The sequence below is a fragment of the Colletotrichum phormii genome (assembly GCF_030913505.1).
Source record: "Colletotrichum phormii strain CBS 102054 chromosome Unknown BDP81scaffold_10, whole genome shotgun sequence".
Taxonomy (NCBI): domain Eukaryota; kingdom Fungi; phylum Ascomycota; class Sordariomycetes; order Glomerellales; family Glomerellaceae; genus Colletotrichum; species Colletotrichum phormii.
This window is the reverse complement of record NW_026851452.1, coordinates 456,676-479,135: the sequence shown is the minus strand read 5'-3', so window position 1 is coordinate 479,135 and position 22,460 is coordinate 456,676. Positions and strand designations below refer to the sequence as shown.

Genomic DNA, 22,460 nt, shown 5'->3' with positions numbered 1-22,460 from the left:
TGCTGTGTGACGTGCTAGCAAGATTCACCAAGGTCAAGTAATGATGTGCACGAAGAGATTCGATTCTGGAAGAAATGATGGGCGTTGCTCAAAGTCATATCTGTCCCTGGCTTTTCTGTCCCCCCCGCCCGCTCCGGCAAAGCAACAAACATATAGCGCTCATCTAGCCATGTATCTTCGGCCTGAAACGAAATGAGTGCGCAACGAAAGGCAGTAACAACTTAAAAAACTTCAAAGCCGCTGCTGAGCCGTGATCAGTGGCCCGCTGTATCATCCAACCCGTGTGGTATCATCTTCCCGAGTCCCGGCTGACCCGCCCAGGTCACCAAACAGAGACGTTTGTCGCTTCTCAACCCTGAAAGCTGCGTCTTCTGTGCTCCTTCTCCGCATCCTCCTTCACCTTGAGCGTGTCCTGCTGCTGCTTCATCTCGCGGACCTTGGCAAGGACGACCTCACGGAAGATGGCGCCCTTGATCGTCTTGGAAAGGCTGCGCTTCTCGCCAGCGGCAACCTCGTGTGCGCCAACGTGCTTGGACTGGTCTGCGGCGCTGATAGCGTCGGCTGGGAAGTCCGAATCCTCTGTGTCTTCCTCTTGCGACTTGAGCATCTCGATTCTGTTGGCAAGCTTGACCATCTCGATGCCACGGCGAAGACGAGCCTTGGCCATGTAGGCCTTGATCTCGGGCAGCAAGTTGTGGTCGGTGGCATTCTCTCCGCTGAGCCACGGGTGGTGGAGGGCCTCCTGTTGGTGTTGTCAGTACTCATTTCTCGACTGTGGTGGACGTCTGGTACATACCTCACTCGACCAGCGCTTGACGGGCTCTGGTTGCAGAAGATGCAAAATGAAATCCTTTGCATCATCACTGACATCCTTCCAGTAACGCTCGTGGAAGACGACCTGGGCATTACTGCACTCGTCGATAAGATCCTGGAGGTTCTCTGAGCGGAAAGGAGAGTAACCGCAAAGCAGAGTGTATGTGATGACACCCATGGACCACATGTCTACCGGCTTGCCATGGCCCTTCTTCAGCATGACCTCAGGGGCTGCGTATCCAAAAGAACCGGCCATTGTTGTGAGGACTTCGTCTTTGCGGTCGAGCATCTTAGCAATACCGAAGTCGGCCAAGACGAGATCGGACTCGGGTTCCCTGGTCAGGTACAGAAGGTTCTCGGGCTTCAAATCTGGTCTACTTGTTAGAGAGGCAAGAGCGCTCATGTTATAACTGTAAACTTGCCTCTGTGTACGACGTTGTTCTGGTGCAGGTAGTTGACGGCTTCGAGGACCTGCTTGATGGTTTGCGAAGCATCCTTCTCTGTGAACTTGCCCTGCTCGCAAATACGATCGAACAGCTCTCCGCCCGTAGCTAGTTCAGTGACGATGTAGTACTTGTCCTGCAAGAAAGTTGTCAGCTTTGACAGTCCAGGCATGGCTCCGTAGCAGGATGTTACTCACACGCGACTCAAACCAGTCAACGAACTTGACAATGTGGGAGTGCTTGAGACGCTGGAGCATGTCCAGCTCATCGTAGACCATTCTCTCGTTGCCCTTCACATTCTTCTTGAGAATAATCTTGACGGCGCACTTGCCGGTAGGACCGTCAGCCTCACGGACGATACCGTAGGTTCCAGCTCCGAGGGTGCGGCCGAAGCGGTATTTAGCCCTGTAAAGAGGACGTCAGGATATAATATTCAGATATTGGCCTGGGATTGTTCGTACTTCTTATCGTAGCTCTCGGGTTGGCCCTGAAGCCTGCTGAGCATGTTGGAGACTATATGCGAGTGTGCGGTCAGCATTGATTGTGGATTGGGAGCAGTAAGACGAGAGAAGTGTTGCGCGAGGCAGTCATGTTCGCAACCGCGGCAGAACATAACAACGGTCTCGCAAGACCACAGAAGAACAGTATGATCCAACAACTTACAACTCATTTTTTCGGGAGGGGTTATCGGTCGCAGCGAGTGTTATGTGTGGAATGATCGGACAGACACAGCCTTGGGTGATGATGGGATCGAGACGAAGCGGGCGTCAGCGGTGGGAATGCAGACGACGTTTATGAGGGAGGGCTTGAGGCTGGCGTTAGGTCGGGAGTAGAAAAATCGAGCAGAAGAAGGCTCGACCCTGGACAGGACAGAGAAGCAGCGTTGCTGATGGAGACTTCCCAGGTAGACTGGACGGGATTCGGGAGGGGGGGTCGAGTCGGGGTGCCGGTAGCTCTTGGTGCTTAGGTTGAGGGGGGGAAGGTGGGGTAAAGCGGGAAGTAAGAGCGCGAGAGGGTACTTTTCAGGTGAGCTTCACAAGCAAGAGGCAGTTTTGGGATCAAGCACCAGGTAGCGGCTCTTCAGGTAGATAAAGACATTTGGGGCCTTGGGCTGCGTCTATCTGTAGAGAGTAGGTACTAAGTCAAGGCTATGACACCTCCTGGAGGCAACCTAACCTTCAGGCTGTACAGCTCCCGCGTGTGCACAGAAAAACGAAAAAGGCGGTTCTAGCATCACAGGGAACAAGATCCAGGGGTCATGGCAGGCTGGTAAGAATTGAAAAGGATGCTCAGCGGCAGAGAAATGAGGGGCAGGCCGCAGAAGAAGAGGGAGAGCACGGACATGGCCGTGAATGAGCGACGGCATCCACGAGCACTAACGATGACGGACAAGGGTCCTGGGAGGTCCTGGAGTGGATCGCCGTATCCTGAACGATCAAACGACTGAAGCAGTGAGGGCCACACTGAGGATGAAATGTGAGGATGAGGGAACCGGAAAAGTGTGGCTGAGGAGGAGGCCGCTCTGCAACCTTGCACCTGCTGTGCTGAGTCCTCCCTCCATCGGCACCCTCCACGCTGGCTGTGACAGGCATTGACTATCACTTCCATGCTCCAACGCATTGGGTTTACTGGGTCGTAAGGCTGGACCTCCGATTCGATCTGCTGGCAACGGCATCTTTAGAGAAAGATGAACCCATATCTTCGACCTTAAGTGGACGAGGCATACCGCACCTGGTATCCGATTGGCCAACAACCGTAGTGCCGATGGCTACCTCCTATAAACATCATTCTCAATTCATAGGTGAACCGTTGCTCAGTATGTGTTGCCCAGTAATGTCTAGTCTATGGTCTAGATGTAGATATCGAATTCCACTCGCGTGGTCAGCAAAGCTTTGTTAGTCAAGTGACAATGACAGGCTGAGTGTTTGAGTCTGGCGTGGTCAAACAACGGAATTTCACGACAGAGAATGATTCAGACTGAAGGAAGTTTGTAAAGAAGTTTGCCGACTGGAAATAGTCCAGTGCATTATACCTATGTATTTGACCTTCCAGAAGTAAAGTGATATTTGGCTGACTTAGCCGCCATACCCTCAGAAATTGCGCGTGACACATGATCGCGGGCCGCGTCTGAAAGTACCGCGATAAACATCCGTCATTGCAGAGCCTTGTTGTCTTTCTTCTTCGTACAGATAGATACTCTTAAGAAATAGAAAGATTGATAATGACAGAGATCTGACCAGGTACCTTACGCGAGGCCATGCCAGGCTGTTGATGATAAGACCACACGATGAATGTAAGGTATACCTTTACTAAGGTAGGCTGTCCCTGATGTTCTTCTTCAAAGATGCAAAGCTTTTTGGGTTGTCACTGGCATCAAGTAAAGTGGACCCACCGGGCCTGCGACTGGGTTACAGCACGCGCATTCGCATCGGTCCAAGATGCATTGAGCCGCCGCCAATCCTCCCCCGCGGCGTCATTTGCACCTTGAAAGTCTTAGGTAAGGCGTTCCAGCTTTCCAGGTTGCTCATTTTCCCTCCCGTCTCTCTCTCTCTCTCTCTCTCTCTCTCCAACAATCCCGTCCACATGGCCTGAAGGTACTTTCTATCCGTACTCCGTACAGTCAACAATAAAGCGCCTCAGTGCTACGTGCTACGTAAGGAGCCAAGTGCCACCGTCCACGCCTGTAACTCGTCGACCATCTCCAACACGCCCGCGTGTCTCGACATTGTTAGACCAACCAAGCTACTGACGTTGCTGCACATTTGCCTATTTCATTCTCATTGTTGTGCACATCTTGTCTTCCCGTCCTTGTTGATTTGCATCCGGCTTTCTTTCTATACCCCCAGGTTCAGAACTTCAGACCCTGGAAGTTGGCTTCCGGATCGGCTGCTTCCCACATTCCTAGACAACTTTTGGCTGCTGTTCTCGGCAGGAACCACCAATTCGTGGGGTCCTCCTCTCTGGGCAGCCCCTCCAAGCGACCAACAAGCCCCTTAGCAAGCCGCAAGCCGCAACCTGCCTGCCTTGCCTGGGCTGCTTCTCGAGCCGCCGACTGACATCTCCTCCTGCGCTCAACCTTTCCCTTTTCCTTCCGTCGAGCCTTCTTCGCCTGGGCTTCATCCTTCTCCAGGCCACTTGATTGCGCTTCAAAATGGCTTCCAGCTTTGCTTCCAAGCGGCTGGCCAAAGAGTTGTCCAAGGTTCGTTACTTCGCATCCAGCTCGCTACCTCACTCTGTCCCGTGATCGAACCATTTGCACCTTGTCGCATTGTGCGCACTCGCGCTCGCGCTTGCCTTATGAATGTTTCTAACTCTCACAGCTCAACTCTGGCCTGCCCCCCGGTATCGAGCTCATTTCGGCCGACAACTTCGAAGAATGGATCATGGACATCAAAGTCTTGGACGACAACCCGCTATACAAAGACCAGGTTTACAGGCTGAAATTCAAGTTCTCGCAACAATATCCCATAGGTATGCCTCTCTACACATGCCAGCTACTCAGTACCTCCCCAAGTAACATGATCTGGTCTATAGAACCCCCAGAGGTCACCTTCGTCAAGACCACCGAGCGACCGATTCCCATGCACCCTCATATCTACTCCAATGGCATCATCTGTCTCGATCTTCTCGGCAGTCAAGGCTGGAGTCCTGTACAGAACGTCGAGAGCGTCTGCATGAGCATACAGAGCATGTTAACAGGCAACGAAAAAAACGAGCGACCGGCGGGAGATGACGAGTTCGTTCGGAGCAATCGCTTGCGCCCTAGAGATATCGACTTCTACTATCACGATAACACCGTTTGAACAACACAAGACATTTGCGCGGCAGGTTTGGGTATGGCGTTGTATCGGATTTCGGCATACGGATAGGGAATCCCAGGACAAGCAGAGTATTCAGGGGTTGATGCTCTGCCGAGGGGAAGAAGATGAGGTGACCAACACGGTTCTTGGCCCTCTTCAGCTTTCGTGGAGCGAGATCTCGAAAAGGATCGGCCGGGAAAATTGTGTCACGAGCCGGATCGCAGCCCCTCCAGAGGACGATATGGACACCCATGTTGATGGTCGTTAGGATGAGCAGATTATACTTTTTTGGCCAAGTAAGGTATACATCCTAGGCGACGCCTACTGCGCATCATATTAGCAGGTAGACCGTATTTCAAAGCATTCATGCTGCAAGTGTGCAGAAAAAAAGCCGTCGCGGCCAGCAATTGCGAAGTAGTGTCTCGAGTAACTGGAAACGCTTCCAGGTTGAGACATCCATTGACGGGATGCATGTAGCGCTGAGAGCGGGCCGGATATAGCGACTGGCCCCCACTGATCCGGCATGGAATTCCCCGAGAGAGCACCTGCACTGTCGTACCTAAATCACCCTGGCGGCCTGGCCCCGCTGACGCAAATGCTCTCTGCGAGATGTCCCGTGCTGTAGCCAATCTAATCTCTCAACCCCATAGCTCCAGACGTCAGGCGCTTTGCTACCGCAGCTTTCCGTCACCTTTCCATCTACCTTACCCCGACCACGTCACCCCGTCCAGCAGCGGTCAGTCTGCGCTCCACGAACAACTCGATTCCAACTATATGGAGAATTGAAGATGGCTCCTCGAGCTGGCTTCAATACGGACCAGATAAAGGACAAAGCGCGCAAGGATCTCCTTTACCTGCTCGAGGCTGTAAGTAAGGCATTTCGAGCTTGCTATTTGTCCTCCGTGAGTTAACCTCGGCGTATTCAGGTTCGCGGAAAGAAGAACCTCATTCTTGAGCGCAGCTTAGCAGGCCCGATCAGTACCATCGTCAAGGTCGCTACCCTACAGGAATACGGCGTAGACAAGTTCTTCTTCCTCGAGAACAAGAACGCCGACACCAGCCAGCGAAATGCCATCTTCATAGCACGCGGCGAGTGCGCTCGCCATGCGTCAGCCATAGCAGGTCAGCACCTTTCACTTTCCGAATCCCATAAGCTTTCTCAGTTTCCATCAGAATTTCACGAGGCCTCTTGAGCTTGCTCGCGCACCCGTCATTTGTGGTCTGCCGGGATAGAGCACGATGGAGAGGCTTGTTGCGGCCGATCTCCAAGCTGCTGGGTGAGCTGCACTTCATACTAACAACCTCTCAGAGCAAATCCGTCGTTTACAACGAGAGAGCCAAACAGGTCATGAGTACCACATCTTCTGGGTTCCTCGACGGACACTCGTCTCGGACAAGTTGCTCGAGGAGGCTGGCGTCTTGGGCGATGTGAACATCTCCGAACTGCCTTTATACTTCTTTCCGCTCGAGAAGGATCTCCTTTCGCTCGAGCTGGATGAATCTTTCCGCGACCTGTATCTCTCGAAAGACGTCACACCGTCATTCCTGCTCGCCAAGGCCCTGATGGAGATCCAACAGAACCACGGCTTGTTTCCCCGAATCATCGGCAAAGGCGATAACGCAAAACGAGTTGCCGAGCTCCTGGCACGAATGCGACAAGAGATACTTGCGGGCGAGGATGCGAACGAAACGAATCGAGGCGGCTTGACACCAAGCACACTTACCGAAAGTGTCATAATAATCGACCGCGAAGTGGACTTTGTCACCCCTCTGTTAACTCAACTGACCTACGAGGGACTCATCGACGAAGTATTCGGCATTCAGAACAACCAAGCCGAAGTTGATACGACAGTTGTTGGGGCCCCTTCTCAATCCTCAGCGACAAGCGCGCAAGCTAGGAAACGGAAAATCCAACTGGATTCCTCTGACAAATTATATGAGCAACTTCGCGATACAAATTTCGCCATCGTCGGTAGCTTGCTGAACAAAGTCGCCCGCCGACTCCAGAATCTACAGAAAGACTATGAAGGAAGGAACAGCCACAAATCCATCGCCGAGCTCAAGGATTTTGTCAGTAAGCTGCCCGGATATCAAGCGGAGCAGCAAAGTCTGCGCATACACACGGGCTTGGCCGAGGAGGTCATGAAGTATACACGTACGGACCAGTTCAAGGGTCTCTTGGAAGCTCAGCAGAATCTTGCTGCTGGAGCGGACCCTTCTTCACAATTCGAAGCCATCGAGGAACTCATCGCTCGCGATACGCCGTTACCGGAAGTACTGAGGCTGCTTTGCATTTACTCATGCATTTCAGGCGGCATCAAACCGAAGGAATTCGACCAGTTCCGACGGCTTATCCTCGAGGGCTACGGCTATCAACACATCCTCACTCTGAACAACCTCGAGAAGCTCCAATTGTTCTTGTCACGCTCTTCTCCGTTGGCGGAAATGATCCCGATGACTGGCTCTGGTGGCAGCACAACAGGGACAAAGACGAATTATACGTATCTCCGCAAACTTCTGCGTCTCATCGTCGACGAAGTTCAAGAAGACGATCCAAACGACATCGCATATGTATACAGCGGGTATGCGCCCCTGTCGATTCGTCTCGTTCAATGTGTGCTCCAAAAGCAGTATCTGCTCAAGGTCACCAGAGGAAATGGTGTGAGTGGTGCGACCGGAGGGTCCGCAGCACAGGGCTGGCACGGGTTCGACGAAGCTGTAAAGCACGTCCGCGGGCAGACATTCTACGAGCTGCAAAAGGGCGAAGAGAAGGCTGTCAAAGCTCGCGCATTACTGTCGGGAGGTACAGAGAAGCAAACGGTATTCGTGGTGTTCGTCGGAGGCATAACATTCACCGAGATCGCTGCTTTGCGGTTCATCGCAAAGCAGGAAGAAGGTATTCGCCCTCGTTTGTCCCATCTCGTAAAGCATTGCCAAGCTAACCGACGTCAAACGTAGCCCGAAGAAACATCGTCATCTGCACGACATCGATCATTAGCGGAGACCGAATGATGGATGCGGCAATTGAGAAGGATTCGTTTGCAAGAGATAATGTTAAGCCAGTGAGCCCAACTGCATGAGGGTCTGGGGTAGAAGACTTGGTAGGGCCGAGAGACGGGAACGCCATACTCGGCATTTGAAAGATACGACCAACATACAGATAATGAGCTTCTCGTGAAGAAGTGTTTTCAAACTAGAAGTAGGCATCATTGCCCGTCGTGTGAATACTTGTTGCTGAACGGCAGTCTGGCCTCTCGAGTCAGTGCCTTCCCGCAGTGGTGTCGCCGGTTTTGGCTCGGGCCTGCAGTCAGCCCGTACAGCACTGTCCAGCGTCGGGTGGCTTTCCAGTGACGGGAGCGCAGACCCATCACGTGACCCACCTTTTTTTTGTCTCGAACGCTGGAGCTCCTCATGTCCAATGCCGAACCTAGCGATTTCAACGGGTCATGTGTCTGACGACTTCCCTTAATGTCCTGATTACTTTTGTTTCCTCGACATCATTGTCTCAAACAATAGACTGAGTTGTTTGCGACTCAACGGGTGCTTTCTTAGTATACCACGACTCGACCTGCATCGGGACGGTTCAATCAACCACCGAAGACGGGACAGTGCCCTGCAGCCGGGGCAAGTGGCGTCTCCGCAGTCAAAAGGTAGGTACATCCGCATCTGCCTCGTCTTATATCGACTGCTACGAGTCTGAGAACTCAAATCAGCTGACAAGTCTTACACAGCGAGACTATCCAGGTTCACCTGAGATATCGTAACATGTTATCGACTCGGGACTAATCCCGCCATATAACACCCTGGTCGGGATTCAGACTGAGCAGATTTCATCACCGATCATCCGCCTCCACCAACATACATCCTTCATTCATCCCCGAGTCCAATTCGGTTCAACGGCTGAAATATGAGAAGCAGTCCGAGGTCCCGGGTTAAGCAGGAACCAGGGTTTGGGAAGGGATCATTGATGGATTTTCCGGATCGGAACTCACGTATATCAGACTTCACGCCTTCCAGGGCCAGTGCGATGCTAAGTCGGATATCGACCTCACATCTATCAGATTCGACGACACCAACACCGTCAAGTCGAATCTCATCAGAAGCAGTTTCAGAAATTGCCCCGGAAATCGTTGTGTGGACAGAAGACATGGACATGGACCTGGATGACTCAAGCCAGGATGAGGCGGAACATCCTTCCGGCCCAATATCGGAAGCTGAGTAGGTAATACCCTACGGCGCGTTCTCAAAATGATATCTTGGCTTTGTCGGATAAGTTTTGGGAGACTCGCGATCGAGTTTAGCTGACCATCAATCAGTTCACCAATAGCCGAAGACGCGGCTGCTCCGTTAGAGACCCTCCGCATCCAGTCACACGATACCCCTCACGAATCTTTCGAGTCTCCGATGACCAACTTATCTGATCACGATCAGTCTGAGCTTTCATCGGTGCCATCGTCGGTGTCTAGTAAGGCAACGACCCCTGTAGACCTAGACGGGCATACGGAATTGTCTATACCATCGGCAGAGACCCCTCCAATACGCGAGGCATTGCGGCAGACCTTCAATGTGAAGCCGAAATCATCCATACCCTCGAATCTCTCAAGCTTTGAATATGCAAGGCAATGCATAGAAGCAGCCGAGTCATCGAGACTAAACCCGTATGCCCTGCACCAAGAAGAATATCAGATGCTGCGACAGCACATCAGCCATGTTCAAGTCACCACGTATCTAAATATCAGAAACGGCATCCTCCGGCTCTGGTATAATAATCCACGTGTTGCAGTGACGAGAAATGAAGCGGTCGGCTGCGCTGGTGCCAGATGGGTTGATGTCGCAAGCATATGTTACGATTGGCTGCTGCGACGTGGCTACATCAACTTTGGCTGTGTAGAGTTCCCAGCGACGAGCGATCGATCCGAAGAGGACGTAGAAGCAGAAGTCCCACTCAACAAGAAGAGGATTGTGATTATCGGTGCTGGTATGTCCGGCTTGGGCTGCGCCAGACATTTGGACGGCTTAATACGGCAGTACGAGGATCGTTTCCGGGCGCTCGGAGAACCAGTGCCTGAGATTGTGGTACTAGAGGGGCGCGGGCGAGTGGGAGGAAGGGTCTACTCAAGGGAGTTCAAAACAAAACCGACATTACCATTGCCCGACTTTGACGGGGCACGATTCACCGCCGAAATGGGCGGGATGATCATCACTGGCTTCGAACGCGGCAACCCGATGAACGTTCTCGTGCGTGCGCAATTGTGCCTCCCATACCGTGCCCTGAGATCGGAAACGACAATTTACGATTCTAATGGCAAGCCGGTGGACTTTGTAAGGGACCAGCTCGTAGAGAGGCTCTACAATGACTGCTTGGATCGTGTCAGCGAATACAAGTTCAAGTCACAGCCCGCTAAGCTCATCGAAGGCAACCGAGACTTGATCGACGATGCGCGAGATGCCGTGAGTGACGGCCACCGGACAATTCACCAGGCCGAGGAAGCGGTGGCGGCTCTCCCACATGCACCGTCCGTTTCGCAGCAAAATGTTCCGGAACGAGTAAACTTGGTGCCGGTCTCGTCGGACAAGCTTACTGGCCGCGTCCACACTCAACCTGGCACTCCAGGTGTACTCAAGGCCACTGAGAAAGCCCAGACAATGGGGTGGACGTTGAAGACCGGCTTGGCAAACGACGCTAATATTGATCTGAACGAAGCCGTGGCTTTACCAACGGCGACGCTGGGTTCGGTGATGGACGAGGCCGTCCTCCAATATCGCAGTATTGTGGATCTGACTGCCCAAGATCACCGTCTCATCAACTGGCACGTCGCGAACCTGGAATACAGCAACGCTACAAATCTCCATAATCTCAGTCTTGGTGGCTGGGACATTGATGCTGGCAATGAGTGGGAAGGCAAGCACACCATGATTGTTGGTGGCTACCAGAGCGTTCCCAGAGGCCTCGTGCACTGCCCTACGCCTCTCGACGTCCGCTCGAAATCTGCTGTCAAGAAGATCACGTATCAGCCACAGAACAACGGGCGTGCCTCGGTTGAGTGCGAGAACGGGACATCTATTGATGCAGACTACGTCGTATCGACGATACCTCTAGGAGTTCTGAAGCACGGTAATGTGGCGTTCGACCCGCCATTGCCCGAGTGGAAGACGGAAGCAGTCACTCGTATAGGATACGGAGTACTCAACAAGCTCGTGCTCGTTTACGAGCAACCATTCTGGGATACGCAAAGGCACATCTTCGGCGTTCTGCGAGACGCTCCGAACCGCCACAGCCTGAACCAAAGCGACTACGGCTCTTCACGAGGACGCTTGTTCCAGTGGTTCAACGTCACGCAGACCACAGGTATTCCGTGCCTGGTGGCCCTCATGGCCGGCGACGCCGGGTTCGATACGGAGCACAGCAGCAACGAGGACCTCATCGCCGAGGCGACAGAGGTCCTGCGCAGCGTCTTCGGCCCCAGCGTGCCTTTTCCCGCCGAATCGGTCATCACTCGCTGGGCCTCGGACAGGTTCGCCAGAGGAAGCTACTCCTCAGCCGGACCGGAGATGCACCCGGACGACTACGACGCCATGGCGCGCCCCATCGGCAACCTCTTCTTCGCCGGCGAGCACACGATCGGCACCCACCCGGCCACCGTCCACGGAGCCTACCTCTCGGGACTCCGCGCCGCGTCAGAGGTTCTCGAGTCGATGCTCGGTCCGATCGAGGTCCCGACACCCCTCGTCCGACGGAAAGGAAACAACAACGTGTCCAACAAGCGGAAAGAGATGGAAGGCCCCAGGGACCCGGAACAAGTCCGCCTGGAAGCCTATGAGCTCTCCGCCTGGGAACACACCAAATCCAAAATCGGCGAGCGGCCCCTTCGCCCGGCCAAGGTGGCCGCCAACGCCTACCTCCTCTACAGCCGTGCCTTTTTCGAGGTCGCGCGCACACGGTGCGAGGAGGAGCGCGCGGCGCACGCGGCCAGCGGCAACGGTAAGAAGAAGACGGCGCCGAACGAGGTGCGCGTCATGACGTCCAAGATGTGGCGGGCCGCCTCCGTGGAGGAGAGGAAGCCTTTCGAGGACGAGGCCGCCGCGCAGAAGACGGCGTACGCCGAGGCCGTGAAGCAGTACGAGGAGACGTCGGCGCGGTGGGATAAGGAGTACGTTGAGACCATGGGCGCGTATCAGCGGGAGCATCCGTACGTGCCTCTCCAGCAGAACGGACAGCACGGGGGAGGGAGCAGCAGCGGTAATAGTTATAGTGCTGCTACGGCGCGGCAGCGGGAGATTAGTGCGCAAAAGTACCGCAGGACCAAGCATGTCAGCTACGCTGAAAGTGACGGCAGCGAGATGGAGTTTTGACGGGTGTTCTTTTGCTTGACGAGGCGCGGTGAGATGAAGGGGGTGTTTGATTTCCCACCCTGGGGTTTCTATGAATGGGGGTTGGGCCGTTTCTTGTTCTACTATAAACAGTTTCATGATGGGCAAGGAAGGGTGCATTCGAGAGGGGACTGTGGTGGCGGATGTCTGTTATCTTTCTCCTTCATGTTTAATGCGGCGTCGAGGAGTTCTGCATACCCCCATACATGTTCATATTTGCTCTCATCGAAACTTGAAGAGGTTGTCGTAGAACCGACCTCTTTGAGTTCCGCACGGTACTTACTGTAGCTTCCGTACATAAAGCACTCGAGAAGAGTGTACACAGCAATGGCAAACGTTTTATCAACGGCACAGATTCTCAGATCTCGGGTTATAAATAGATGAAAATAACCGATCCATGTTCTAGATCAGGATGTATTCGCGAGGATTTGGTACACTGAGGGCTAAACTAGCCGCCCTTGGTAGCTTGATACAAAGGGAAGAGAGGTAATAATCATCTCTATCTGATGCGATGCGCGCGTGCTTTTTCCAAAACCCGCTTTACATGTCCTCGGAGGCAGTGGCACCAGTGATAATCTCAACCAGCTCTCCGGTAATGACGGCTTGACGGGTACGGTTGAACAGAATCTGGTACTTGTTGATCATCTCACCAGCGTTCTTGGAGGCGTTCTATCATGGTGTGTCAGTCTGAAGCTACTTTTGCGGGGGGGAAACAAGGATGTCAAGGAGGGTTACGTACGTCCATGGCGTTTCTACGGGCAGAGATCTCGCAGGCGTGACCCTCGGCCAGAGCCCAGTAGATGGAGTTGGCAAGGGCGTACTCGCGGAGGTTGGGGATGAGCTCCTCATCGACCTCGAAGGCGGAGAAGTTGGCTTGAATCCAATGTTAGTTCAACTCACACGATATCTCGTTCCGTTTCGTGTCGAGGGTAGCTTACGGGACTGGGTGATGGCCTCCTCGGAAAATGCCTCAATAGTGACAGGCTCGTAGCTGGTGGCGTTGATGAACTTGTTGTGTAGGATCTTGATGGAGGAGTAGTCGCCAGCGAGCTGAACGATCTGGTCGGCGATGGCAGAGGCATCAGCAAAGGTGGGGACGTCCTTGCCGACGCCGGCGAAGGAGAGACGGATGTCCTTGGAGTTGGTGCGCTGAAGCTGGGCCTTGCACTTCTCGCCGAGGATGACGAGGTCGGCGGTGGCGTTCTTCTCAGCGAACTCGCGGCGGATGGTACGGGAGAGACCGGAGTGAATACCACCGCAGAGGCCCTTGTCGGAGGAGCAGATGATGATGAGCTCTCTCTTGGCCTCGACCTCGAGGGGCTTGGTCTCGGCGGAGTTGAAGACCTCGTTGGAGGTGGCACCGTAGACGCGGGAGTCGGACATGGCCTTCTGGGCGCGGTTGAGCTTGGTCGAGGCGACAATCTTCATCGTCTTGGTGATCTTCTCGATGTTGCGAATGGACTTGAGGCGGCCTTCGATTTCACGGAGGGTCGCGAAGTTGGCAGCGTTGGTGGGCGCGCTGGCCGTAACTCTGGAAACGCCGCACAATCAGCATGACAGCTCTTATCTTTTTACTTCACTCGCTCTCTCTCTCTCTCTCTCTCGTTTGTTCAATTGATATCGTTCCCAGTATGTTCCTCATGTCCCGTCCTCTTGCATCGTTGATGGCCGACCGTCGGCACTCGTCTGACGTGTTGTCCCTTTCCTCCGATTTTCCGAGCTCAGGAAGGTGTGGATTCCGACTTACCGCGAGGGAGCCGCAGCTGCAGCTCGCAGAGCTGGTCTCGCCGCCCGGGAAAGCATTGTGAAGTTTGAGATATTAAGAAGATCGAGCCTCTGCCGTTTGTGGGGATCAATTGACCACGACCGATTTCGAGATCAATTGAGGCTGTCGGACGGTGCTTCGGGATAGCGAGATTGGTAGGTTCGAGGTTATTTTCCTCCCCGGCTAGCAGTCTTCGCACCCGACTCCATCCATCTCGTTTTCCCGGCTAACTGAGTTTGACCGGCAGCCGGGTGGCTCAGGATAGTCACGTGCACGGGATGCTGTGGCGCAGGCATTGGATTGGTTCGGGCCTTCCTCTGTCAGTCTGTCCTGGCAGCACCTGCCACCCGCTTACCTGTGCCTACCTACTCCGTACCTTACCCGGGCTTACCTAGACAGTTAGACTCCTAGGGGCAGCCCCATTAAGTTTCGCTCGTAGCTAGAAGGTCTTCGACGCCTTTCCCACCCCCGGCCTTCTTTTTTCGTTCCCTCGATCCCTCGAAAAAAAACCTCGTCTTCACTTTCGATTCGCAAAGACGTGGGTGTCCTTCCCTACGTCTTCCAACACATCAAGTGGCGGCCTTTTCAACCATCCGGCTTTTGCCTCTATATCTACGCGATTCTTCCGCGCGGATCGGCTTCTACAACAACTTTTTCTGCTCCACCAAGCCCCGGTTTTGGACTTTGCGATTCAGTTCTTACTTAACCGTCCGTAAACGTCGCGAACCGAGACCTTTTCCCACCATGAGTTCCTCAGACGACGACGCACCTCTTGCGAGGTCGAACGGACATAGTAAGTACGCTAAGAAACATAATAAACTTTTGCGCTTTCGGACGCTTTACCCTTCGCGCCTGCCACTTTACGCCGGACGTGTCACTTTTTTCCCTCCTCTCGCCCCAGCGAACCCACCTGACTCGTCGCGTACTTCCTGCATCCCGATTTTACATACGAAACCAAAGGAAAACTTAACAGCTTTCTAACCTGATCAACGACAGTCTCTGCATCGAGGATATCGAAAGCCGACGACATCGCCATGGATAGAACCGCCTCCAAGGCACGAGCGGCCCCGCCGGGTCTCTCCATCCGCAACGGACCTATTGAGGACGACGATGCGATGGATGTCGATGGCCCATCGACGAACGGAAAGCGCAAGTCTCGTTCGTCCTTGCCCAAGGTCAATTACAAGGATGAAACCGAAGATAGTGACGACGACGCTCCTTTGGTAGGTTACACATGGCAGGCAGACGGTGGCGGAGTACGAGGCTGACGGCGACTCTAGGCCAAGCGACAAAAAACCAAAGTCAAGGCACTAGAAACAGATTCAGATGACGAACCCCTCACTGCGAAGAGGGGCAAGAACCTGCCTCCTTCGTACAGGGAGACAGCTTTACCCGACGAATCCTCCGATGATGACCAGCCATTGGGCGCCAGGCTTGCGCAAAAGAAGGCGGACATTGAAAAGGCAGCCGCCAAGGAGGCTCGCAGCATTCGTGCCAACGAGGCCAAGGCAAAGAAGGCAACCCCGAAGAAGGCAAAGAAGGAAGAGTCTTCCGACGACGATGTGCCTTTAGCCAGGTCGGGAGCGAAGAAGCGCCAATCGAACGGTGCCAGAAAGTCAAATGGAGTCAAAGCAGAATCGGATTCCGATGTTCCCATCGCAAGAAAGGCTGCAGCGAAGAAGGCGACCCCGGCCAAGGCCACGGCAGCAAAGGGCAAGGCTGCCGCGGCACCAGCCAAAAAGAGCGCGAAGGCTAAGGCGGAAAGCGAGGCTCCTGAAGACGAGGAGGAGGAAGAGTACGAGTGGTGGAACGCCCCTAAGAAGGAGGACGACAGCGTCAAGTGGAAGACCTTGGAGCACAACGGCGTCATGTTCCCACCCGAGTACCAGGCTCTCCCCAAGAACGTCAGACTGCTCTACGATGGCAAGCCGGTCAACCTGCCTATCGAAGCCGAAGAAGTTGCCTGTTTCTTCGGAGCGATGCTGAACTCCAAGCACAATGTCGACAACCCCGTCTTCCAGAAGAACTTCTTTGACGATTTCAAGGCCGTCCTCAAGGAGTCAGGCCACGCAACCGACAAGCAAGGCAACAAGGTCGACATCAAGGATTTCATGAAGATGGACTTCGAGCCCATCTTCAACTACTACGAACAACAGAGCGCCATCAGAAAGAACCGGACTGCTGCAGAGAAGAAGGCAATCAAGGCTGAGAAGGATGAGACAGAAGCTCCCTTCATGTACTGCAAGTGGGATGGCCGCAAGGAAAAGGTTGGCAACTTCCGCGTTGAACCTCCAAGTCTATTCCGCGGCCGCGGCGAGCACCCCAAGACTGGAAAGCTCAAGAAGCGAGTGTATCCTGAGCAGATTACCATCAACATTGGCAAGGACGCAAAGGTCCCGGAACCACCCAAGGGTCACAAGTGGAAGGCCGTCGTCCATGACAACAAGGCTACTTGGTTGGCTATGTGGCAGGAGAACATCAACGGTGCATACAAGTACGTGATGCTCGGCGCTGCCAGTGCAATCAAGGGTCAGAGCGACATGAAGAAGTTTGAAAAGGCAAGAGAACTCAAGAAGCACATCGACAAGATTCGCAGGGATTACACAAAGGATCTCAAGAGCGAGGTCATGGCGGACCGACAGAGAGCCACGGCCGTGTACCTGATCGATAAGTTTGCTCTCAGGGCTGGCAACGAGAAGGACTCTGAGAACGAAGCCGAGACCGTCGGTTGCTGTTCCCTCAAGTATGAGCACATCACCCTACGCGAGCCCAATACCGTCATCTTCGACTTCCTCGGAAAGGACAGTATTCGATTCTACGACGAAGTCACTGTTGAGAAGCAGGTCTTCAAGAACTTGAAGCTCTTCAAGAAGTCGCCCAAGACCGACGGAGACGACATTTTCGACCGCCTGACCACTACCCAGCTGAACAACCATCTCAAGAACTACATGCCCGGCCTGACGGCGAAGGTCTTCCGTACCTACAACGCGTCCTTCACGATGTCCACTCTCCTCCAGAAGCTGGTCGATCACAAGAACCTGACAATCGCGGAGAAGGTGAAGCTCTACAACGACTGCAACCGTGAGGTAGCCATTCTGTGCAACCACAAACGCACTGTCGGTGCTGCCCACGAGGCGCAGATGGAGAAGCTCGGCGATCGCATCAAGGGCCTCCGGTACCAGCAATGGCGCACGAAGCAGATGATGCTTCAGATCGACAACAAGGTGAAGAAGAAGAAGGGCGCCGACTACTTCGCTCGTCCGGAAGAGTTGACCGACGAGTGGATTCTCGAGCACCAGAAGTTCCTGGTGGAAGAGCAGCGCACCAAGATTGAGAAGAAATTCCAGAAGGATAACGAGAAACGTCTGGCCGATGGCGAGAAGCCGTTCCCCGATAAGGAGCGTAAGGAGCGCCTTAAGGCTGCGGACGAACTCGCCGCCAAGTTCAAGAAAGAGAACAAGTCTAAGAAGGTCGAGCCGGAAGGCCGAGGCCCTACGGTTGAGAAGCTCGTTGAGCAGGCCAAGAAGATTGATGACAGAGTCAAGACTTTGGAGCTCCAGGCCGCTGATCGCGATGGCAACAAGGAGGTTGCCTTGAGCACCTCCAAGATCGTAAGTCGTTCGCCTAGTTGACATGATTTCAAAGCTAACGTAGTCCAGAACTACATTGATCCTCGCCTTACGGTCGTCTTTGCCAAGAAGTTTGACGTTCCTATTGAGAAGTTCTTCTCCAAGACCCTGCGCGAGAAGTTCAGCTGGGCCATCAAGTCTGTTGAGGATGACGACTGGGAGTTCTGATCACGTTCTTTTCAGGATTCCGGTTGCTTTCCCGAACCAACCCATCGTACCTCATCATTTTTACTGTATTTGTTTGTTTGTACCAAAAGCATTTCTATTTCAGCATTCGACCCCGGGGCCAGGGAGTCCTGCCAGTTAGGGACCACTCTGCACGATGGCTCGATGCAGTATCTGGACAAGGTACTCAGGACGGCAAGGAGAAAAGGTATATATCAGCTGCGGTTGAGAGCACGAGGAAGTGCCAATGCATACAGCGAAGGGGGGGTTGCCAACTAAAGAGATAAAACGGAGCTTTCGTAGAGAACGGTGATCTGGGGGGGCCTTGGTCCACCGGTCGCGCGTTCTTGCTATAGAGCCACAGCCAGGCCACAGCAGACTAGACTAGCTTAGTTAATTGAAATAATAGCGAATTCAACAACTCTGTGTTGTCTTATACATGTGATGTCAAGCTTTAACATGCAGCTTGGCCAAAATTGGTGGTTCGGCTTAGCTTGTGTTTATTGCTTACGGGAACGCAGGTAAAGAGCCTCTTCGGTGTACCGGTCCATTGTCCAAGATAGAAAAACGGTACCAAATCCCAAGGTGGTTCTTGAGGGCGTAAGTCTAGAGCGCGTTGGGAGTCGACATCCGAGGAAGCAATGTTATCAAGTCACCCAGTATACGACATACGATGACGAAAAGGACTTCTGCGACGCACTTGACCCAAATTCGCCCCAACAAAACGAAACAGATGATGAAAAACGAGAGGCCCGGTTTGAGAGTTACAAAAGCCATGAAGACAAACGTCAAAAAGCAAAAGTAATCGACGTTGGCCTGATTCGAACAGACGCTCCCGAAGGAACATGATTTCTAGTCATGCGCATTAGACCACTCTGCCACAACGCCGGTTGAAACTTTTGGAGACCGACGTCATACAAGAAGCCGGACTCTCAGGACCCACTCAATGGAGTCGCTTAATTGGGCTGATTTGGCCTGCTCCTCACTGCGAAGAGAGATCACATTGAAGGGTATTTTGCAACAAGCACCATGGTAGTTGTTTTTCCTTTGGCAATTCGCTAATATTTGGTTGCTCTTTGCGTATAGTAAGGTACGCTGCGTCTATTCTATGAACATCTCAGTTGATATGAGTGTTTCAATCCAATCCAATTCGTAACGGTTTCCCTTGATGCTCCCCAAAAACGCCGTCCGATGCAAAGACCCTTTTTACAAGGTGAGCCACCCGTTTTCCTAATGTCATACATATCCCCCCAAAGCCACCCAGAAAGTGGGAGAAATGTTCCCCCTTTACATGCTATCCATTACATCGTGTAAAACATCGACATCCCCTTTCCTTCTCAACGAAAATTGCAAAAAAAAAAAAACCGAATATCACAAAACACATCCCCAGGTAGTAAAGGGGAACGGGGTATCATTGCATCCTTCACCGCCCCATCAAAGCGAAAACACCAACAGCAAACGACACCACCAAGACCAAACACGAAGGACGCACCGAGTTCCCCGCGCCGTCGGGGATAATCTTACCCTCGGAGGTCATGCGCCAGCCATCCGGCACAGAACCACCGGTGGGTCTCGCGCTCGCAACCCAAGGCCACCCAGTCTGCGTCGCGGAAGCCGACTCGTCGGCACCGATACCGCCGCGCGGCACCGTAGGCGCGGGAGAGCCCGTCTCGGCGGCCGCGCTGGCCGTGTAGGTGACCTGGCTCGCCTTGCCCAGGTTCCCGTTGACCTGGCCGTCGACGGCCTGGATGGAGCCCCAGTTGCCCGTGGTGTCGGTGTATTTGTACTCCTTGCCCGTCGAGTAATCTGTAATCGAGACGTCCTTGACGACCATGTGGAAGGGCCCCTTTGTAAAGTCCGTCGGTCCGCGGGCCCAGTCGATCGTTCCGGCGGCGTTGGCAGGGTCGCCGCCGGACCAGGAGCCGAATTTGACCTGCATGGGCGACTGCGGGTACTGGTTCGTGTCGGCCTCGGCTTCGGTGAGTGTGCGGACGACGGTGCCGTCGATGGAGAAGACGATGCGCTCCGACGTCCAGTCGATGGTGTACGTCATAAAGTTGTCCTGGTTGTTCTTGTCCGTTTGGTGGAACTGGCCGCGGTTGTACGTCGTCACGTCGCCCTTGCCAAAGTAGTTTGACTGCACCTCTGTCGGGTCGGCGCCGAGCCACTCCATGTCGATCTCGTCGAGGGTGTCGGACTGCAGAACGAGGGAGCTGACGATGCCGGCGCCGGTGGCGGCCTTGAGGGTGATCTCGACGCGGCCGAACATGATGTAGAAGAGGGACATGAGCTGCGGCGCCTGGCCCGAGGCGGCGACGCTAAAGGTTACGCCGTCGGAGCCGTAGGTTGGGTTTCCCGAGGCGGCGAAGGAGTTTACGGCGCCTTGGGTGAAGTCGACGTGGATGGCCATGCCGAGGGCTGTGTCGGCGGGGCATGATGCTGAAGAGCGGGGAGGGAGAGGTTAGTATGTTGCTTATTGGTGGTATCGTGTGACGGCAGTTGAGACTTACTCTGTTGGAGGGGGTTACACGATGAATATGTCTGCGCTGATGCTGTTGTTGCCAACGCCGTCAGGCCGGCGACTATTCTTCTTGAGAAGAACATTGTGTCTTTTGAATGTGCGAGGGTTCCACTGCAGACAGCTAGTAGAGGGGGAAGGTACTACAAGGCTCCGGAGGTCGAGAGTGAAGTTGTCGGAGCAAGAGAGGAGGGTAGGTTAGGTAACTCAAGTCTCCTCCCACTTGAAGAGAATCTCCAAGTCGAACCACCGAAGAAAAAGAAAGCAACAAAAAAAAAAGGCCCGCTTCGACCTAAAGCCAAGGCCCGTTGGGAGCTGGCGACGTCACAGGGAAAAAAGATGCAGACAAGGATCCGTGTAAGTCCGTGGCACGTCGCACTTGGGCAACACGAGGGGGTGGGACAGGAGTAAGCGTGAGGTAGGGAGAGAAGTGGCAGCAGCAAGAACAAGGAAAAATTATACATCACACGAGCGAGCCGTGATAAATGGCAGCAGCAGATGGTGTTATATGATATGAGCTGTGCTGCATGTTCCCAATCATTTTCAATGTGCCCAGCCACTGGCAGCTGCAGTAGCGTCATCGGGCCGCGCAGGGCCCTTTTTTGCTCTTGGGTTCCAAGGAGTCTGTCTTTCGGGCCTTGGGCCTTGGAAAATAGTCCAAGAGAATTCAACCCATGCGCCGCCACCTACCTACCTACCAAGAGGGTGTGGGGGTGGGCGATGAGTGGAAATGAAGGGACATCAACATCGAGATGTTTTTCCATTTTTTTTCCTGCGTTGGACGAACAGCAATCAATGGCCGTTGTTCCGCGGTGCCGCTACGTGGTGTTCCCTGTTCGTTGTCCGTCCAACTCGGATTGGCTGCCCTGGAAAGAAAGTTGACGAGGGAGAGGTTGGGATGAATTTGCGCGTTCTGATTGGTGGACAGGTAGCGTTGAAAATGGCGTGGCTGGTGAACGACGACGGGTGGCTGGGGCTCCGCCAGACCCTTGGCGTCAGGACTCGAGACCCGTCGACTCGGTGCCAGAATCGTGTGAGACCCTCTTCCGCAGCAACCCCCAAGGATTGGTGAGAATCATGATAGCTGCATTGGGGGTAAATCTCTGACGATGATATTCAGGTACGGAGTACGCAAGATGGGGGCTCGGGACGCGAGGCCTCGCATGAGTGTGGGATACATACGAATTGGCAGGGGGGGCTTCTTCGGGCTTCGATGTCCACGGGCGCCGGCTCTCACATCCGGGTTTGTGACGATTGCGGATCCATATGTTTGGCGGATAGGTGTCTCGGACAGGGGCGCAGGCAGCTGACGGTGACTGGCACTTACATCGACATGCCTGTGACGCGAGGGAGCCATTGCGCTGTCTGGGATTTTCGTGCGCTGATGTGTTGGACTCGACGGAAGACCAGGCTTCTGTGCGCCTGACAAAGAACCACAATGATATGTCTCGAATGCCGTTCGTCCCGGACGAAAAACCCGTCCATCATAATTCTTCCCTCGTTCGACCTACCCACTGATGAGTGTGAGCTGACACCCGGTCCTCCGATAGTCCCGCCAACCGGCCGACGGTCGAGTAGGTATTCCGGACGGGCCCCGGTTCGGGGTCTCCACACGGAGCCGGACCCACTGGCTCCACCACCATCCTCCGCGACCGGCGTCACGAAATCCCTCCTTAACAGGTCGCCGATTCCCCCTTCCCCTCCCCGCAGTCTAGCACAGTACCACGACTAGAGTCACGAACTGGACTTTAACCAACACTAAAAAGAGAACGCTTACAGCGCCCGCAGCGGTCAGAGACCCCTAATTACCTAAAAATTACGGGCAAACAGTAGCACAATGCGGGGGAGTCATGGGTAGCTGCGGGTAGCTGCGGGCCGCCCCACCACCTGGTGCACCCACCCGCGCCCGCGGGGAGAGTGTCAGATACGCCTTACGCCCTTTGTTATCTCGAAGGC

General features: G+C 54.0%; 8 protein-coding genes and 1 non-coding gene across 9 annotated transcripts; 4 read left to right on the top strand and 5 right to left on the bottom strand.

Annotated features, from left to right (window-relative positions):
• Positions 1–349: 349 nt before the first annotated feature.
• On the bottom strand, positions 350–1,926 carry BDP81DRAFT_449560 (kinase-like domain-containing protein; the record flags this gene model as incomplete). The annotated part of the gene is made up of 6 exons (XM_060592424.1): positions 350–742; positions 797–1,187; positions 1,232–1,392; positions 1,454–1,661; positions 1,718–1,769; positions 1,920–1,926. The coding sequence occupies 6 exons, from the start codon at positions 1,924–1,926 to the stop codon at positions 350–352; spliced, it is 1,212 nt and encodes a 403-aa protein (XP_060445156.1).
• Positions 1,927–4,206: 2,280 nt separating this feature from the next.
• On the top strand, positions 4,207–5,197 carry BDP81DRAFT_24322 (ubiquitin-conjugating enzyme). The gene is made up of 3 exons (XM_060582862.1): positions 4,207–4,455; positions 4,577–4,727; positions 4,791–5,197. The coding sequence occupies exons 1-3, from the start codon at positions 4,408–4,410 to the stop codon at positions 5,057–5,059; spliced, it is 468 nt and encodes a 155-aa protein (XP_060445155.1). The 5' UTR covers positions 4,207–4,407; the 3' UTR covers positions 5,060–5,197.
• Positions 5,198–5,741: 544 nt separating this feature from the next.
• BDP81DRAFT_427806 (Sec1 family protein) lies at positions 5,742–8,387 on the top strand. Its single transcript, XM_060590381.1, has 4 exons — positions 5,742–5,922; positions 5,983–6,178; positions 6,366–7,952; positions 8,015–8,387. Exons 1-4 carry the CDS (start codon positions 5,845–5,847, stop codon positions 8,134–8,136), a joined length of 1,983 nt encoding a protein of 660 aa, XP_060445154.1. The 5' UTR covers positions 5,742–5,844; the 3' UTR covers positions 8,137–8,387.
• Positions 8,388–9,083: 696 nt separating this feature from the next.
• On the top strand, positions 9,084–12,409 carry BDP81DRAFT_319257 (flavin-containing amine oxidoreductase; the record flags this gene model as incomplete). Its single annotated transcript, XM_060584421.1, has 2 exons — positions 9,084–9,274; positions 9,373–12,409. The coding sequence occupies 2 exons, from the start codon at positions 9,084–9,086 to the stop codon at positions 12,407–12,409; spliced, it is 3,228 nt and encodes a 1,075-aa protein (XP_060445153.1).
• A 558-nt stretch (positions 12,410–12,967) lies between these two features.
• Positions 12,968–14,230, bottom strand: BDP81DRAFT_319393 (ATP synthase F1; the record flags this gene model as incomplete). The annotated part of the gene is made up of 4 exons (XM_060584428.1): positions 12,968–13,096; positions 13,167–13,300; positions 13,366–13,958; positions 14,175–14,230. The coding sequence occupies 4 exons, from the start codon at positions 14,228–14,230 to the stop codon at positions 12,968–12,970; spliced, it is 912 nt and encodes a 303-aa protein (XP_060445152.1).
• Positions 14,231–14,609: 379 nt separating this feature from the next.
• BDP81DRAFT_427802 (eukaryotic DNA topoisomerase I) lies at positions 14,610–18,405 on the top strand. The gene is made up of 4 exons (XM_060590380.1): positions 14,610–14,985; positions 15,189–15,415; positions 15,473–17,803; positions 17,852–18,405. The coding sequence occupies exons 1-4, from the start codon at positions 14,937–14,939 to the stop codon at positions 17,987–17,989; spliced, it is 2,745 nt and encodes a 914-aa protein (XP_060445151.1). The 5' UTR covers positions 14,610–14,936; the 3' UTR covers positions 17,990–18,405.
• A 387-nt stretch (positions 18,406–18,792) lies between these two features.
• BDP81DRAFT_t170 lies at positions 18,793–18,874 on the bottom strand. The gene has a single exon. It is a non-coding gene; the product is annotated as a tRNA-Ser (tRNA).
• Positions 18,875–19,022: 148 nt separating this feature from the next.
• BDP81DRAFT_24267 (family 16 glycosyl hydrolase) lies at positions 19,023–20,465 on the bottom strand. Its single transcript, XM_060582861.1, has one exon. It carries the CDS (start codon positions 20,394–20,396, stop codon positions 19,410–19,412), a length of 987 nt encoding a protein of 328 aa, XP_060445150.1. The 5' UTR covers positions 20,397–20,465; the 3' UTR covers positions 19,023–19,409.
• Positions 20,466–21,228: 763 nt separating this feature from the next.
• Positions 21,229–22,270, bottom strand: BDP81DRAFT_427797 (uncharacterized protein). The gene is made up of 2 exons (XM_060590379.1): positions 21,687–22,270; positions 21,229–21,607 (listed from the first exon to the last, which is right to left on the bottom strand). The coding sequence occupies exons 1-2, from the start codon at positions 21,859–21,861 to the stop codon at positions 21,297–21,299; spliced, it is 486 nt and encodes a 161-aa protein (XP_060445149.1). The 5' UTR covers positions 21,862–22,270; the 3' UTR covers positions 21,229–21,296.
• Positions 22,271–22,460: the final 190 nt, after the last annotated feature.

Excerpts from the sequence above, each read along its gene's own strand:
- BDP81DRAFT_427797 (XM_060590379.1), bottom strand. The coding sequence starts at position 21,861 with ATGGCTCCCTCGCGTCACAGGCATGTCGATGTAAGTGCCAGTCACCGT. Across the intron at positions 21,608-21,686 it reads GAAGCCCCCCCTGCCAATTC|AGATTTACCCCCAATGCAGC; the intron begins GTATGTATCCCA and ends TATCATCGTCAG.
- BDP81DRAFT_427802 (XM_060590380.1), top strand. The coding sequence starts at position 14,937 with ATGAGTTCCTCAGACGACGACGCACCTCTTGCGAGGTCGAACGGACAT. Across the intron at positions 14,986-15,188 it reads TGCGAGGTCGAACGGACATA|TCTCTGCATCGAGGATATCG; the intron begins GTAAGTACGCTA and ends GATCAACGACAG. Across the intron at positions 17,804-17,851 it reads CCTTGAGCACCTCCAAGATC|AACTACATTGATCCTCGCCT; the intron begins GTAAGTCGTTCG and ends AACGTAGTCCAG.
- BDP81DRAFT_24267 (XM_060582861.1), bottom strand. The coding sequence starts at position 20,396 with ATGGCCATCCACGTCGACTTCACCCAAGGCGCCGTAAACTCCTTCGCC.
- BDP81DRAFT_24322 (XM_060582862.1), top strand. The coding sequence starts at position 4,408 with ATGGCTTCCAGCTTTGCTTCCAAGCGGCTGGCCAAAGAGTTGTCCAAG. Across the intron at positions 4,456-4,576 it reads TGGCCAAAGAGTTGTCCAAG|CTCAACTCTGGCCTGCCCCC; the intron begins GTTCGTTACTTC and ends TAACTCTCACAG. Across the intron at positions 4,728-4,790 it reads CTCGCAACAATATCCCATAG|AACCCCCAGAGGTCACCTTC; the intron begins GTATGCCTCTCT and ends TCTGGTCTATAG.
- BDP81DRAFT_427806 (XM_060590381.1), top strand. The coding sequence starts at position 5,845 with ATGGCTCCTCGAGCTGGCTTCAATACGGACCAGATAAAGGACAAAGCG. Across the intron at positions 5,923-5,982 it reads TCCTTTACCTGCTCGAGGCT|GTTCGCGGAAAGAAGAACCT; the intron begins GTAAGTAAGGCA and ends CGGCGTATTCAG. Across the intron at positions 7,953-8,014 it reads CATCGCAAAGCAGGAAGAAG|CCCGAAGAAACATCGTCATC; the intron begins GTATTCGCCCTC and ends CGTCAAACGTAG.